Source organism: Martes martes (genome assembly GCF_963455335.1).
Source record: "Martes martes genome assembly, chromosome: 3".
Classification (NCBI taxonomy): Eukaryota; Metazoa; Chordata; class Mammalia; order Carnivora; family Mustelidae; genus Martes; species Martes martes.
The window spans coordinates 9681617-9699041 of NC_137890.1; the positions used below are offsets into that span (position 1 = coordinate 9681617).

A 17425-nucleotide genomic window follows, 5' to 3' on the forward strand; every position below is an offset into this window, starting at 1 on the left:
CATTCATCATGAACAACCGGTTTTTGTGAGTCAAAAATAGCTGGCATAGAGATTTAAAAACAATTCTGGATGTCTACTTCTTTACGTAAACAAATCCATAATAAAAAATCGGCTCTGCTTCTATTTATAATAAAAGCTGCATGGTATTCATATATGAAGATATCGTATTCATACATCAAAAAATTTTCCAGACCATAACTTATGACGAAATCGTAAGATCAATAAATGGTCATTCACGAGTCTCCACTGGCTCGGTGTAAAAGGTATTATGGTTGGTGGCTAGGTCTGTAAAATTTCTTGTATCATCTTTGAACAACTTTGTACAACCACACTTTCTTTCCTTTGTGTTGTGTAATCTTGAAGGATTTCTAAAAGATTCTGTATCCCGTTTTCAGGTGCACAGGAGACTGTCATTCAAGAAGCATCCCAAATTGAGGCCACCAGATGTTTCCTTCCATAGTAAATCAGAGAACAAGCATAATTTGAATATTCTGCATATATTTACATATCGATGTCAAGAGTCCCTAACTCCAATTATGTAAAATAAAATTAATTAGTGCAGCCTACTGCAAAGCCCATATTCAAATCCAATATTCGGGGCAAGATAGCCTGGAAATACCTAGCACATCTTAAAGCCAGTTAGCTCCGTGTTTTCTGGGAGTAGGAGGGCTGGGCAGACACACCTACCCGGGTGCCTCCAGGAGAGCCCGGACATAGGAGGAGGCACTCAGACACAGAGAATCAAAGTCAAGGCTGATGTGTCCTGAGCTGCTGTGGTCGGTTCTCTTTCCCCCATGAAAATTGCAGCTGCGTGTATTTACAGATCCTGCAAATTCTTCTCGTGCTCCCGCCAGAATCAAGGGGTCCTCACTGGCCTTCGGTTAGAGTCCCGCGTCCAGCCCCAGGGAGCAGCCAGGAGGACAGCCAGTGGCTGCTTCCTGGTGGCCAAACCACTGTTTCCCTGACTCGGCATTTCCTCGGCCGTGCGCCACCCCGACCTTTCCCCTTCCTTCAGGGGCCTTGCGCGGCTCTGATGGGTCCTCAGCCCCAGTTTGGTCCATCACACATGTTTAGTCTCTGTGGGCGCACGGAGCTGCTTCTGCCTTTCAAGTTTGCGAGGGTAGCCGCGTTGGAGTCATTAACCGTTCCGAGGCTGGAATTTTTCCTGCCAGTGAGATGTCTTCCTTTCTGTTGTCTGTTGTAAAGATTAAGTAAATATCATTGATTGATTAAGTAAAATATCATTGCTAAGTGTCCAAAGCATAGTACATACCCCGAAAAACCGCTGGCTTTGCTCCTTTCCTTGGAGGTTCAGTCCAGATCAGATAAGTCTGTGGACTCAGGGTACCCAGGCACTGCCTACCTTTGCCCTTTGTGTCTCCTCCGTTATATTTCACTTGTTTGCTATTTGTGTCCTGAGGGCCCGGCATACCCTGGGCGCTCCTTGCATGGCCGCTGGACTGTGGGAGGTAGTAGCAGTAGCTGGACAGAGTGACACGTACAGCAAGATGTGGATGACTCAGAACAGGGGAAATGTATGTACCTGGCAAGCGGGCATCTGGTCTCCCTCCGGTATGATTTGTGTTTACTTCAAGGTGCCTGGAAGAGCTGATGCAGTCCCAGCATTTGCAAAAGAAAAAAAAAAATCATTTAGAGGAGGTTCTGCCCCCATTCTCTCTGTCCCCCCATCCTCTATGTCAAGGACGAAATTGGGGACTCTGAAACTATCATTGGAAGTCAGTGTTTGTAGATGTCATGTTAAATTAAGTCCAGGGAAAATCCTGGGGAAGGTCTGAATATTTCATCTACACTGGTCACCGGTGCTCTGGCACAGACCGAGTCTAAGTGGAGACAGCTCTAGGCTTCAAAACATATCCTACTAATATGTATATCCGAGAAGGCAAAGCCGTTCGACCCCCGTTGATCTAGACTAGTGCCGTCCGAATGGGCAGGCAACCTGTTCATGAAATGCACAGGGTGATCTCTTGGGTTGAGGGGGGAACAAAAAAACCAAGCTTGGATTGATATTTGTATCTTAGCCTTTTAAAATTTCTTTTTGCACGTATTGCATATACTCCACCATACAGTAGACCGCGTGTCTAATTAACGAATGCCTTTGCATCCACGGGGGCTCCGTCTTTGAGGCAGTCGGGGTGGAGATGGTTTCGGTGACTAACGGAACTGTCTGTCCGTTTCCAGGCTGCAGTCTTGTCCTGGCTCCCCCAAGCTAGCTTCAGCATGCTCAAACGGAAGCAGAGCTCCCGGGTGGAGGCCCAGCCAGTGACGGACTTTGGTCCCGATGAATCTTTGTCAGACAACGCTGACATACTCTGGATTAACAAGCCAGTAAGTTCCTTTTTTGAAGAACGGAGAAGCGCATGCTGATATAAAGGAAATTGGATTCATATAACTCAAAAATCACGTACCTTTGGCTTTGAAATGACTGTTTGAGGTGCAGTAGCATATGGATGAGTCTCGAAGTCTGGAAGTGGGGAATCATTCCGATGAAATAAAGAGGTGCCGCGGGGGGTCAGGCACACAGGCAGGTCTGCTAGGTGGTCGGCTCCCTCCTTTCCCCCTCCGTGCACGTGGTCCCCAGAGTCACGCCGTACACGGATACTGCTCCTTCTCAGTCCGAGCCGAAGCTTGAGTCCCACATGAGTCTTCTCTTCTATCATTCTGCCATGAGTTCTCAGCATGCGTGAACGCATGAGGGGATCGTCAGATGTTTGGAATTAAAGGTCGCCTTCTGAGTGGCAAATGTTGGTTGAGTCAAAGTAAAGGTTCATGAGACAGTGGGTAGTGTCTCTGAAGAATTGCGTCACCTTCTCTGCCTAATGAAGCCGAGGAGAACGTGAGGGAAACATCTAGAACAGTGTCACTGGAGTAGATAGTGTAGCAAGCCAGGAGGACGAAGGGCATGGTCACGGGTCTTGCAAGCTCAGCCCAACCACAGAGAGCAGGCTCCCCTTCAGGACCAGACTCCCAGCAGAGGCTGAAGTAAGGGAATGAACTGTTCTTCGTAGTCACTGCAACATCTCTCTTACCTACATTGCTAATTAAAATGGGTTAGCTGTGCAGGGAGGACTTTTTCTAGTCTGGCTCTAGCTGCCGGCAACGGTTCTTTCCTGGATCTGCACACACTGGCCCCTGGAGCCTCACCAGGGTCTCCCTGTTCTTCCGAGATGTCCAGCCAGTTCACACTGGTTTCCTGCCCGGAGGCCTTCCCCAGCCTCGGATGAGTCAAGTCCTCCTGACCCATTAAGGGCTGGCTCGGATGTCAGCCCACCCCTGTCGGCGTCTGAAGGCTTCCTCGTTTGACCCTCTCCACCACACACAGAATGAACCTCTTCTCTTTCCGTTTGTCCTATTTTACAATTGTATGTAAGTAAAAACGTATATTGCATATAAGTATGTGTATGTTATGCCTACCAGACTGCTAAGTAGTGATGAATCAGAAACGTGTTTAACATTTTTGTGGCCCCCAGAGCCCCACAGAATTTCTTACACATAGGAGGTCTGCCATTCATGGCTAGAGAATTGAACAGGATGGGGAATAAAGCATTCGCTAACTTTTTCTTAGTGTCCGCCACATATAAGCCTTTCTGAGAAGCTCCGAGGAAGGTAGCATTATAGATACAGTCTTGGAAGCACTAACTAAAATGATTAATGCTTAATGAGGATACTTTCTTTAAATTCAAAATAGATTCATTGTGGAAGAACCCATCTTTTGAAGCTCTTTTGTGTAATTAGATCCTTTGTGTTGGAGATCCAGATGGGGCTAAATTCGCACACTGATATTTATTGAAGGGCTTCCAAATTGCATGAAAAGTACATCAACCCTTAAAATGAATTGAGTCATCGGTGACTTCCATGATAGATGGCATTATGTCTTCATGCAAATATTATAACTGTCAGATTAATATTGTAACCCACTCACCAGCCTACAAGTGTCTGAGTCTCCTCAGAATTCTGACAGTCTTTTCGATTTTTCATCATGGGTCTTGCTAGTTTGCACAGCCGAGAAGACATCCACCATGAAACCACGACATCTTTTTCGGGGTGGGGGGAAGGGAGTCTAATATTAAAGGATTAACACGACTGCAGATATATCCAGCATCATCAATAAATAACACATTTCCATTATGTTTAAGTATTGTGTACTAATTAATTAACTAGTAAGATTAAGTGTGTGGGGGTAGCATACAGATTCAAGGAATATTATAATTATTATAATTAATATTATATTATATAATATTATTAATATTACAAGTCTAGGTGTTAGTTTTTATAATAAAATATTGTATGTGAGTGATCTTATTTCTCACACGTATACACATGTATATGCACACACATGTGCATATACATGTTTGTCTATTATTTCTACTCTTTATGTTGAAGTTGAGGAAAATCTTCGAACAGCATGTGCATTCCTAGAATTGCACAGAAACTTACTTTTTGGAATTTTGGGAAAGCTCCCAGGGCTAAAATTGTACAAAATTGTACAAAACATTCTCTAAAATAGTAAGACCCTATTGAAAATGTAGGATGAGGTCAGATTTCGAAATATATTTTTTATACAAGAATATAAATACAAGATACAAGATATAAATGGAAAGAAAACCGGACACATGGGAAATGTTACGTGTCAAGTCATTTTTTAAAATGTTGGCAATCCAGGAGGATAGACTACTCTGCTAGCTACCAGGGAAGTTACGGTAAGTAAAATATAATTCTAGGTGCTCATAGTATATAAAAAGTATAAAAGTAATGGCACGTGACATTTCTGCATGAGTAAGGTACTGACCCATGTTTTAATGGGATCAGAATCTTCTTATGTTGTGGCCCACTGCCTTGGGAAGGTCAGAGGCACTGGAGTAATCTGCTCAGGTTCACAACGAGCCCTTGGCTCTCATTAACTGCGGGAGCATGGGAAAGTCTCTTAACCTTTCCGTCTTCATGGGTGCATGTGGAAATTAGGCTGCTTTCAGAATTAAATGATATAAAATATGGGAAGATATTTAGCACACGGTATGCACTTACCAGACATAAGTTTCCTATTCTCTCTTCTCCATGCCAGTGAAATATTTTAATCTCGAGATTGTATTTTCCAAATAGTGTGATTTATAATGCAAGTTTAAGGTCTCATTTTATGGTGTCAAATGAGAACTCTGAACCTCTTTTGCAGTGGGTTCACTCTTTGCTGCGCATCTGTGCCATCATCAGCGTCATTTCCGTCTGCATGAACACGCCCATGACCTTCGAGCACTACCCTCCTCTTCAGTATGTGACTTTCACTCTGGATACTCTGCTGATGTTTCTCTACACGGCAGAGATGATAGCAAAAATGCACATCCGGGGTATTGTCAAGGTGAGTGTTCTAGAACCAAAATGCTTTGAAAATCTAAGTTAGTTTAATAATATTTTCAGATTAATTTCCATCAAACAAAACATCTCTTTATCCATCCTTTAGTTTTTTAAAATAGGGCAAAACTCCAGAGACTGGTGAAAATATGATGCATAAGAATATTTAAAAAGTGAAATAAATTGTGTAAGACACAAAGCCTTGGGATATCCAGGAAGGAGAGAGAGAAAGTCGGCCTGTAGGCTTCATGGCCAGAATAGGGTCGATTATGCCACCTCCAGGGGAAACCCGTGGCTTGGCACAGGGACGAATCCAAGCGTGGTACCTGTGGCTTTACAGGATGTGGAATAAATGTTATGTGATGAAGTTACAGTGTGACGACACTCGGGATGTCATTAACCTGAACTGTCCTAAAGGTACAAAGGAGTGAAAAGAAAGGGCATGAGGTGGAAAGCAGGAGTATAGGAAAAGGAAGGCATGGCAGGTCAGTGGCACCATTGGGAGACAAGAAATAAATGAAAGAGAAAGGAAAAGAAAGAAAAAGCAAAGGAAGAAAAGTTCTGTCAAAGGATATCCCTTCTGTGTGTTACTAACCTGCACACAGAGGATAAACATAGGTAGACAACACTTTGGGAAGTATTTGAAATTATACTAGTTAGGGAGCCAGTGGTATAAGGAAATAGCAGAAGGGACAATAAAAATCTGCAAATGACAGATTGGATTCAAATCCTAGCTCCTTCTTTACTGGCTATGTCAGCATCTCCAGTTACATAATTTTGGTGGAAAAGGGCCTTTTTTTGTACTAGGACTTCAGGATTCTAATGAGATGATGCATAACATGAAATTACGTAGGGTCAGTGCATCTCTCTATGCATAATTCATTGTGTATCATCCTTAAAGCAGAAGGGTCACAGTCAGCACATTACTTTTTTTTCATTTTTAACCTTTTGAAAACCTTTTTATTATGGGAAATTTTAAGTTTACTCAAAAGTAGAGATTATAGTTGTCATGAATCCCTGTAACCCAGTATCAACAGTTAAATCAGTATTTGGCTAGTTCTTTTCATTTTTAAGCAAGTCTCAGAAACCAGGTCATTTCAGAAGTAACGCCTCATGCATTACTGACTGAGACACTTTCTTTTTAACATAGCCATCGTGCCATTATTGCGTCTAGCAAAATTAACAATTCCTTAATGTATGCCAGTACCCACGTCATAGATGTATTTTCCCAATTGTCTCAAACATTTCCTATTATAATAAGGTAGCTTCTTTGAATCAGGACTCAAACGAGCTTTAAGAAGTATATTTGTTATATTTTTAAATCTCATTTAAGTCTCTTTACGCCCCTTAATTCTCAACCCCACATATTCTGCAAAAAAAAAAAAAAGAAAAAGAAAGAAAGGAAGGAAGAAAATAAGAATTTCTTGTCATCGATCCATTAGGAAAATGAGTTTTGTAGAACATTCTACATTCTAGATACAGTTAATTGCTTCCCGATGGTTCCATTTTTAGTTTCTCTATACTCTATATTCCCTGAACCATTTTGACTTGGACCAGTGATGTACACAGGTGCCTCTTTCCCCAAGCAGTGGCCACAAAATGTTTTGTAGAACTTCTGGACCTTTGCCAATCTGATGGGTGAAAAACGGTAACTCAGTGTAGTTTTAGTTTGAATTTCCCTTTTGAGAGTGAGGTTGATTTGAGCCTGACTGTATACAAAGGCCATTTTCAAGTTGTTACTATTTTTCATTCAAGGTTTGGGTACTCCTTGTGTTGGGAATATTAACTCTAGGTGATGTAAATTGCATTTACTTCTCCTCTCTCGTGATTATCTTTGCTCATGCCTATTCAGGCCACACACACTTCCGGTTCCAGATCAGAAGCTCTTTCCATCCTATCAAGTCCACTCTTGGGTCTCATAGGAATGTTTTACGCTTCTCCTTACATACATTTTGCACATTTTTTGTTATTTTTGTGCTTTGTTACGTTATTTCATCTTTTCGCTGTCACTATGGGGTCTTATCTTCTATAAAGTGTTCTAAATTGCTGTTATTCTTTTAAATGAAGGCTAATTGATTTTTCTGTGCTAATATTATTTCTTGCTACTTTATTAAATTTACTAAATTCTTGTACTGTTTGTAGTAGTTTTTCCATTAATTCTTTTGGTATTTCCATATCATCATTGCATATAAAAATAAAAACAGATTTGTCTTTTTTTTTTCCATTTCAGATGTCTCTCTCTTTCTCACTTATTTATTGGGTCAGCTCAATTTTAAATAGTATTAGAGGCATTGAACATCTTTGTTTAACCCCAGGCTTATTTAGACCATCTCTCATGTTTCCTCATTAAATGATTTGAAGGATTAGAGTTTGAAGTAGGTACATTTTATCAGGTCAAGAGAACAAACATTAATTGCAATTTTTGACTGTTGTATCATGAAGAGTTTTAAATTTTATTGAATGATTATTTTTCTTTTTAGCTCTTGGAGTAGGGTAGATTTCCTAATATTGAATGACCCTTACATTCCTGGAAAAAACTGAGTGGGGTCACGACACAGTTTTATTCTGGTTTAATGTGCTATTTGATGATATTTGTTATTATTTTCCTATCTTAATTTTGTCTAATCTTTGTCAGGTTTTGATATTAGATTTTCCATGTATGTGTGTACACTGCTATGCTCTAAAATAGTCTGAATAATCTTTAAAAATTTTGGTGCAAATCTCCTGTGAAACCATCTAGTTCTAATGGGTTTTTTTGGTGGGACTCCGTTCTATTTCTGTTTCTTCTATGGAAATTGTTCTGTTCAGACTTGCTTGGCCTATGGGTTTTGTTGGTGATGTATACTTTTTTAGGAAATTATCGACTGTTTAACTTGTTGAATTTATTAACAAAAGATTGCATTCAATAATTTTAATTTTCTCTGATTTATACGTCTTCTAAATTTTGAATTTTTTTTTAGATTATAATTTATTTTGCTTGGGTTGGCTAGTATTATTTGTTTGTTTTGTTTTGTTGCATTTTTTTAAAAGACTGTATTCATTTATTTGAGAGAGAGAACTCATGATGGGGGGGAGGGGTGATGGGGCAAAGGGAGAGGGACATGCTCAATCCCAGGACCCTAAGATCATGATCTGAGCCAAAGGCAGACACTTAACTGACCAAGCCACCCAGGCACCCTTCATTTTGTTTTAGATTAGCCAATTTGTTTACTTATCTTGTTGATTTTTAAAAAGAACTAGCTTATTAATTCATTTGAACTCATTCATTTTTGCTTTTACCTTTCCTTTTTTCTTTCTTTTTTTGCTTTATTTGGTTTACTTTTTTTGGTCTATTTCCAGATTTTTTTTTAAAGTATTTTATTTATTTATTTGACAGAGATCACAAGTAGGCAGAGAGGCAGAGAGAGAGGAGGAAGCAGGCTCTCCGCAGAGCAGAGAGCCCGATGCGGGGCTGGATCCCGGGATCCTAAGAATATGACCTGAGCTGAAAGCAGAGGCTTTAACCCACTGAGCCACCCAGGCGCCCCTATTTTCAGATTTTTGACGGTGTTTCACATTTTCATTCCTCAAGGTTCTTAAATATGGTACTTCATTGCTTCTGGTATAAATGTGGCTGTGAGAATGTTTTTTCCTTCTTTGTGATTGGATCTTTCTCTTAAGTACTGAGAGTCTTTCCCTTTATTATTGAACTCAGTAGATCTATGAGGATGTGTCTTTTGTTGACCATTAAGGACATAGGCATATCATACGATATTTATTTCATTCCATTCTGTCTTCAGGATTTCTTTTCATATCCCAGTTACACCAGATCATGTTTTGGTCATTTATTTCCATCATTTTCTTTATGTGTGTTCCCCCCCCATTTTTATCTTTCCTATATCCTATTCCTATATTCCTATATTCTGTTTCCTGTATTGTACTCCCTATGCTGTCTATTCAATCTTGTGTTCCTTTAAGTTTACTTCTCTTTCTGAAATGTTTTTATTTTCATTTCTTTCTAATTCTGATTATTTCTTGAATGCTTTTCTGTCTTTTTTTCACAGTCTCCTATTGTTTCGACATCATTTCCGTGGTTCCTTGTTTCCAATTTTGTTGTACTTTTATAGCATCTATTTTTCTTAATTTCTTTTGATCACTTTGTTATAGTCTACTACAGTCTTTATCTGCTTTGTATGCTTATTCTTTGCATGTCTTATACATTATTTGTGTGTTGTGTACATTATTTGGTTCATTTATATATTTATAGGGACTTGATATTATAATATATATATTCATAAATACAGTTATATTCATAAGGACTTGATCATAATCCTTTTGTTCTGTTACCTTTCTTGCCATTGGTCGTTTGAAATCGGAGTTTCTCCTGCTTAATGAGTAGAGTAGCTTCCATATATTATCAGTTCGAGGGTTCCTTCCCCTGTTTTACCATAAAGTATAAAATATATAGCTTCTCTGTGCAGCACCCATCCCACGTCTGAGCTCTGCCTCCTCTGAACTGCTGGTCCGTGTTATCTAATCCGTGTTATCCTTTGTCCCTCCTGTCCCTGCCCTAGCCTATTCGGATTCTACTCCAGGAGTTTTTCTCTAGCTTGGGTCTCTGGTCTCCCAGAAAGGGATTTTTATGGGATCCACTCGAGAGGTTAGGATGTTCTGTCACCTCTGATCTTCACTCAGCCCCTTGGTGGGTATTTTGTCTTTGTTACTGTTTTGTTCTTTTGTTTCACGTTCACCTGCCACTGATAGACCTACATTCCGAAGAATTTGCCCTTTATTCTCAGGGTCACAGTCTGAGGCTTCCACTAAGTGTTTCGCTAGTATTTCTTACAAGTTTTTGGCTGTGAAATTCTCAGATCAGCCAGAACTTCCCTGCCTGCCTTTCCTCTACAACCTCCCCAAGCTGGGGTCTTGAGTAGGTGTTGATATTGTCAATAGTTTGGTCTTTATTTTGGAATACATTGTCAGCTAGTTTTATTCGAGGCTATGTCCATGGATATGTTTTTCTGTGCTGTCTCACTGTTTTGTTTTCTTAGGAAATTTGGGAGATTCGAAAAAACTACCATCATGATCTTACCCAGATTGAAGTCTGTCACTCAACCTCTACATAGTTGATTTAGCATATACTTTGCGTCTGGCAAAAGAAACAAATTCTAGCTGCCCCCTCCCGCCTGGGAACAGTCTGGTCCACACACCACAGCCTCTGACACAGTGAACGTTACCCAGGTTCTCCCTTTGTCCTCAGAAGTCAGTGTTTGCAGTTCTGAGAGTGAATGTCTTATTGGCCAGGTTATATTAGGATCTAGAGGAGAAGTCCTTGGCGTGGGGAGGGGTGGGGAGTTGTAGTCTGATGGGCCTGATGGTGAAGAGATAAACGACAGGAGTGAGGCCGGAAGCTTGTCTACAGATATACTTTATTAATTCCCCAAGCGTGTCTCTCAGAGGGTCTGTTATTGCCTGAGTTCTCTCCTCTGATTTCCTTGTCATAGGGGCCTTTACAAAATAAACTCAAAAGAGCTCACAAGTATTTTGGAATTTGTATTAGTTTCCTGCTTCTTACATAACTAACGACAATGAACTTGGTACCTTAAAACAACAGAAATTCATTGTCTCACCATTCTGGAGACCACAAGTCCAAAACCAGAATGTCAGCAGGGCAACGATCTTTCTAAAGATTCTAGGGGAAGCCCCCTCCTTGCTCTTCCCCACTCTGGGAGGCCCTGGGTGGTTTCTGACATTCCTTAGCTCGTAGCTGTGTTGCTCCAATCTTTGCTCCTGTCTTCATGGGAACTTCTTCCTTCCACGTGCCTCTGTGTCCTCTCCTCTTCTTTTAAGGACACTAGTCATTGGATTTGGGGCTCACCCTAATTCAGTATGACCTCATCTTAACTAATTACATTTTTGAAGGACATTATTTCCATATAAGGTCACATTTTGAGATTCTGAGTGGGCATGGATTTGGGGGACACACTGTTGAACTCCCTACAGAATTAGCTTTGGCTAGCCACTGGACCAGCCAGCGGCTTCATATTGTCAGATATTGTAAGAAGCTTTGAAAAAAGCTTTCTGAAGTTTGTGGCAACTCACAGAAAATTGGGGTAGAAATACAAAAGAGAAATTCAGTTCAGTGTAGGAATTGAACTTGAAAGGAACCATCAAAGCCACAGCAACCTTAATGCATTTACTAAGAAACCAGTAAGCTCAGAGAATCACCAAGAGCCCATTGTGGGTACAGTAAGCATAGGTCTATATAATATGACTGTTATATGGGATCCCCAACCCCTTAGGAAAAGTTGTTGGCTTATGGGAGCGGGGGGTACCTGCCATGCCTCAGCCAGTGGATTTCAGTGTGATTTGAAGATCACCTGGGTCTTTTACAGAGTCGCTAGGTCAGATATTCTGAGCAGTAGGTTTAGATATGTTGAGGTGCCCATAACTGATCGCTAAACCAGGAGGCCAACTTGGGGGAAAGGTGATCTTGCAAGGGTGGTAGAGGCATCCTTTATGCCACTGTAACTTCTCTCCCAGTATAGCTTAGCCCTGTTTTGAATTCTGTGATTCCCCAGAGGGCCTTGGATGACCCTGGCGCTCATGTATGTTGGTCATTCAGGCAATGCAATCTCCAAACATTCTTTGGGATTAAAATACCATGTGTTGATTTCTTTGAGATTCCAACTTGAAGGAACAGAAGCATGACATTTCCTAAAATAAAAGTTTTGTTTCTGAAGTTGTTTAATAAATTAAGACTTGGATTTCACATCATGAAGTTGACAGTAGACATTGTGATGTCACAGTCTAATGATAAGAAGAACAGAGGTGGACTTAATATATTCCTGCCAAGTGAACCGAGCACCAAATGAGCAGAGGTTTTAATAGTTCACATACTAAAAGTCAGAGCAATCATTAGATAAGAAAATATTGGATTTATGACCAGGCTGTTTTCAAAACCCTTTTAGTGAGTCATGCCCAGTATTTTCTGACTTCCATCAGTATTTGGATGATGAGCTGTTGACTAAGACTAAAAGTGTTGCTTTCATCTTCAATCTGTAAGAATTGAAAACTGAAAATGAACATCAAATACAGTCTGTTTTTCATTTAGGAATGCTTGGATTAAACACAAATATACTACAGATTTTTGTAATACTGACTTGCTAACATTATCTGGAAGTAATCATTAGAGCCTCAGATCTCATTAAAACTGGTGTTCAGTGTTTAAATGCTATGTGAGATTTGGGTTAAACATAGTTAAATAGGAAGTCTAATTATCCTGAACCAAGCTTTAAATCTATCATCTCACTGAGTTCTCACCCTTGAGTTCCCCACAGCCAAAAGTCATGACTTTATTCTCATTTTTGTAGCATACATTTCTGCAGAAATGCAGGTTATGACATTCACAGACCAAAGAGTTTATGTTGGGTTTGAGATTACATTCTGGTATTTAAAACTTAACTTACTTTCCTTTAGATATATACATAGAATTGGGATTTCTGGATTATAAGACAGATATGTTCTTAATTTTTTTTAAGAACCTCCCTTTTTTTTTAAGAACCTCCCTTTTCTCCACATCCTCCCCAACACTTGTTATCTCTTGTCTTTTTGATAAATCCTAACATGTGTGAAGTGGCATCTCGTTGTGGTTTTGATTTTCGTTTTCCTGATTGTTAGTGAAGTCGAGCACCCTTTCATGTACCTGTGGGCCATCCATATGTCTTTCTTACAGAAATGTCTATTCAGGTCCATTGTCCTTTTAAAGTTAGGTTGTTTGTTTGTTTTTGCTATTGAGTTGAAAACATATGTCAACAACTAAGTTGTACACCTTAAATAGATACAATTTAAAATTTGGATTATATACTAAAACTGGAAAGAAATCTTAAACTTTTCATAAAGGCTTAGTTTTAGCAAGATATCATCTGTTACAGTACATTGTATTGTTCATTTAAATTTTATTGACTCCACATTTTTGTATTTATGAATTTGTTTTGGTTTACCATTGCATGAGAAAAATGTAGGTATTTAAGTTACTCCATAATAAAATGCATCAGCCCCTACAGGGGCTGTATGATCACTGTTTTTTTAAAAGATTTTATTTATTCATTTGACAGAGATCACAAGTAGGCAGAGAGGCAGGCAGAGAGAGGAAGGGCAGCAGGCTCCCCACTGAGTAGAGAGCCTGATGCAGGGCTCGATCCCAGGACCCTGGGATCATACCTGAGCTAAAGGCAGAGGCTTTAACCCACTGAGCCACCCAGGCACTCCCAGATGATCATTTTTTTAAAGGACCTCATGTTACTCAACTTTGAATTACTAGGCTCTCATCACTAACCCTACTATATAATTTTTTTAACTTTTATTAAGCACCTGTCTTCCAAAAAGCTTATTTTTTCATAAAATATTTCCATATTTTTTCTACCTTAATTCATTTTCTAATAGTATGACAGTTACCTCTCACTAAATTTTTTAGTGTCTTTACCTAGAAAATTTGCAAATATGTGCTGTGTTTGTTCACTTGTAGGACTTATGCTTGTGTTTTTCCCACACACATCTAGGATCATTATGAATATATATGTGTATATCATGTTCTATTTTAATCATCAGGTTATACTTTTCTTAATAAAATTTCACATTGTTTGTAACAGAGCTGTACAAATAGTTTGGTTGGAAATCATATTATATGTACTGATTTCCAGCCAATATTTCTGAGGAACAGTCCGATTTAGTGATGAAGTAACAGCAGTCTGTCATATGACTTCTGTTGGAAGACTATGTGTGCGTTGATATACACGTATGTCAGAGATTTGGGGAAAGTGGGTGTTTTATTTTTGAAGGAGCGTTTTCTTTGCCTAAACTGTATTAATCCATGTAAGATGTTTATAGAGAAAAAAAAGATCATCATCATATCGAATGCTCTAAAATTATACCTAGCTTGTTTTAACAATGTATGGCACACCTGCAATTCAGACCAAATGCTTAGGGTATGGTGATCTAATAATACCTAGTTTATAGACGTATCTACAACAAACCAAACCCAGAAATTTTATTTTTCAAGAAGAAAGTACTGCAGCTGTAGCTCTCTGGTATTGCCCACAAATTTTATCGACCCAGTATTTTGCCCAATATATTAAACTATGTATAAATATGAATTTAAGATGCTAAAATTTTGAGATACTGAAGATAAAAACTATAATTAAAAATATAAGGGAGAGTTATATTCTCAAACCCAAGTACAGTTTCCAAGTTTGCCTTTGATCATTCAGCAAATATTGGTCAGAACACTTAGTATACTGAGCGCATCGCTGCCCTAGGAGAAGAGACAAACAGCAGAGCGCCTGTCCGGAGAGAACTTTGTGGATCAGACTTGTAAAGCACACATAAGCACTCCTAATTTTCTGCATCTAATCTATTCCTGTAAATGTCTTTCAGCATGTTTTCAGAAAACTGGAGCCTATGTTAATCAATTTAATCAATTTAAATGGGGAAACCAATAATGCTTTTTAGAAATCCCAGCCAACTTCTCCACATGTCACTAGATCACTGTCAAACCCTAGGTAGCAAGCCACCTGTACTTTCTGCATTATGAACAGCATTTAAACACCTATCACTCAATTATTTGTATTTCCTGAATTCAGGAGTGGGTGTTTTGCACTCACCAAACAAAAGCGGGAGCATGTGCTCTTATGTAAAAAACAAAGATTTAATATGTGATTGGATTATCTACCATGTTTGATTAAATCTGTGAGGTCATCAGTGGTCAGGTGAGGCATCACTTTACAGTAAAGAAAAAGTGCTACTAATTACACTTGGATTATAAAGTGTAAGTTTGTAATTGATGCGTTGATTACAAGGTACATCCTAAATTTAGAAAAGTTAAACTGTGTCGGGGTGGGGGGTATTATGTCTTAAAATTGATGAAATAAGATCAGATGACCTGAGTTGGTAGACTCCTGTCTTAGGTCCTGCAAAAAGCTAACCTCAGGGAAGATAGGGAAAAGGAAGATTTTGATGCACTTGACACTTGTGTCTTGTAATACAAGATTCAGCTCAGAAGAACAACAGAGCTATACGTGCTTTGCACACTGTACCTTCTTGCCAGATTTATGGGCAGTTTCCATGTTTCCACTAACACACACGCAGATTCATTATAGTGGTTCTTCTAGATACGTGGTGATTGGGGGGCAAATATTTTCACAAATATAAATGGCAGATGTTTGTATAGTGAGAATGCAGATTGTGAGAGATATGCCTTCGTTGTTTTGTGCAAATGCTGTAATGGTATTCTGTAAAAGATGTGGGGGAGGGAGGGCGCAAGAAATAGTGAAAACGTCTTCTTGGGGATATCAGAGAAGTCTTGAAGAAGGAGGGACAGGAAGCCGATGTCCCGAAGGGTGAGTAAGTGTGGTCTGTGGCAGGAGTGTTGGGGGTGAAAGTAAAGGATTTCACAGAGGGAGAAAAGGCATACTCGGATCCCCAAGGTCTGGAACAGCCTGGTGCTTTGGGGAGCTCTCAGTAGTGAGAAGAGCAGGGGGGCTGTGTACGGGGTTCTGTGAAGGTGGCCAGCAGCACGGGGGAGGACTTGGCATGTCCTGTGAGGAGCTCGGGCTTCATTCTGTGCTCAGTAAAGGTGCACGGGGGATTCAGATCTGAAAGGGACAGGGTCTGCTCTGTATTCGAGAAGTTCACTCTGGAGGTAACACGTCACCTTCGTTGTTTCATGCCAATGCTGTAATGGTGTTCTATAAAAGATACGGGGGAGGAAGGGCCCAAGAAATAGTGAAACTGAGGCAGGAAGTCCTGGGAGACCCGTCTTCAAAAATTTTTGTTGGAGACATGTTTTGTCTTAAGGATGTCACATCTTTTGTTGTATTCCCCATGTCCCAAGGTGTCAGCCAATTCATTCCCACTCCCCAAGCATTCGTTCCTAATTGCCTCCCCATTACTTCCTATTCTGAGGAGCATTCTAGCTCACCAGATCCCTGGAGGCAAAAATACACCATTTGGGTGACAGAGGTTTGTGTTGTAAATCATCCCATGTATCGCAGACTGCAAATTCTACAGACAATTCTCAGTTGTCTCTTTGTCATCTGGCAATAAACCTCGGTAAAGGTACCATGCATGCTCTGCGCAGTGCTGAAGTGATAAATAACGATGCTAAGACCCAGTGACAGATGGGCCCTGGGAACTGGGAACAATAAATCATGTGCTCGGGAAACCGTACCAGTGCATATCATTTTGGAACTGCGAACTGTATCCCTATAAATGTCTTCAGATGAATGTGTTTGGTTTCTCTGCTTATTAAATACTTGCATGGCAATTTAAGTGACTCTCTAGTACTGCATAATTGATTGGCAGCCTCTGAGTGTTTACCTCTGTAAAAATTGACAGACAGCTCTTGAATAACTCCTCAGCGGCCAGCATGCTGATTTCTGCCTGTAGCTCCGGCTACATTCTCTGCTCTCCATTTTTGTTGATGGACCAACCAAATTAAAACCTTTCTGTCATATTTGGGGTGTTAAAATTTCCTGAGTACCATGCGTACTAGGCTCTGGTTATGTAATTTGGAAATAGGGGAAAGGGGCAGTTCATTATTTGCAAATGTTATATAACTTGGGTATGAATACAATAGGACTTTAAAACAATCTGGACGTACTTCACCAGTTATGATTAAAAGTCTTTGACACACAATCAAAAAGAGAATTTGGTAAATGCGTCAGACACAAAGTGTATTATGAGGTTATATTTCCAAGTGCCAGGTTCAGAGTGTGTATTTTATTTTTTTTTAAAGTTGTTTTGGACTTATAAAGACTTAGTGATTATCAGTCATGATCAACATGATATACATGTCAATTCATTCATGTTTACAATTGCATTATAGTGCCCAGGTTATATTCACCTTGCCCGGATTCCTGTTTGCATGGTCTGTAGGCTTTGTTTCGTCGAAGTGTGCGATTCCAGGAAACATCCTAAAGTTATCTCATTAATTTCATCCGTGGTCTTTGATGATCATACAGGGAAAAAAATCTTACCTTGAAGATGTTACCCGGGAGGGTAATAACACATCTTTCTTTCTTCG

The 17425-nt window shown here is 39.8% G+C and overlaps 1 protein-coding gene across 3 annotated transcripts in view; it reads left to right on the forward strand.

Moving 5' to 3' along the window:
* Positions 1-2220: 2220 nt before the first annotated feature.
* NALCN (sodium leak channel, non-selective) overlaps positions 2221-17425 on the forward strand; it is a gene marked incomplete at its 5' end in the record, with an annotated part of 290329 nt that continues 275124 nt past the window's right edge. For 2 of the 3 annotated variants that reach the window (XM_080799344.1, XM_080799345.1), the window contains 2 exons: positions 2239-2346; positions 5189-5371. In XM_080799344.1, the coding sequence (XP_080655470.1) occupies positions 2239-2346; positions 5189-5371 (291 nt within the window). Of the gene's footprint in view, positions 2347-5188; positions 5372-17425 lie in introns of all 3 variants that reach the window. The other variant, XM_080799346.1, reaches the window with a different exon arrangement.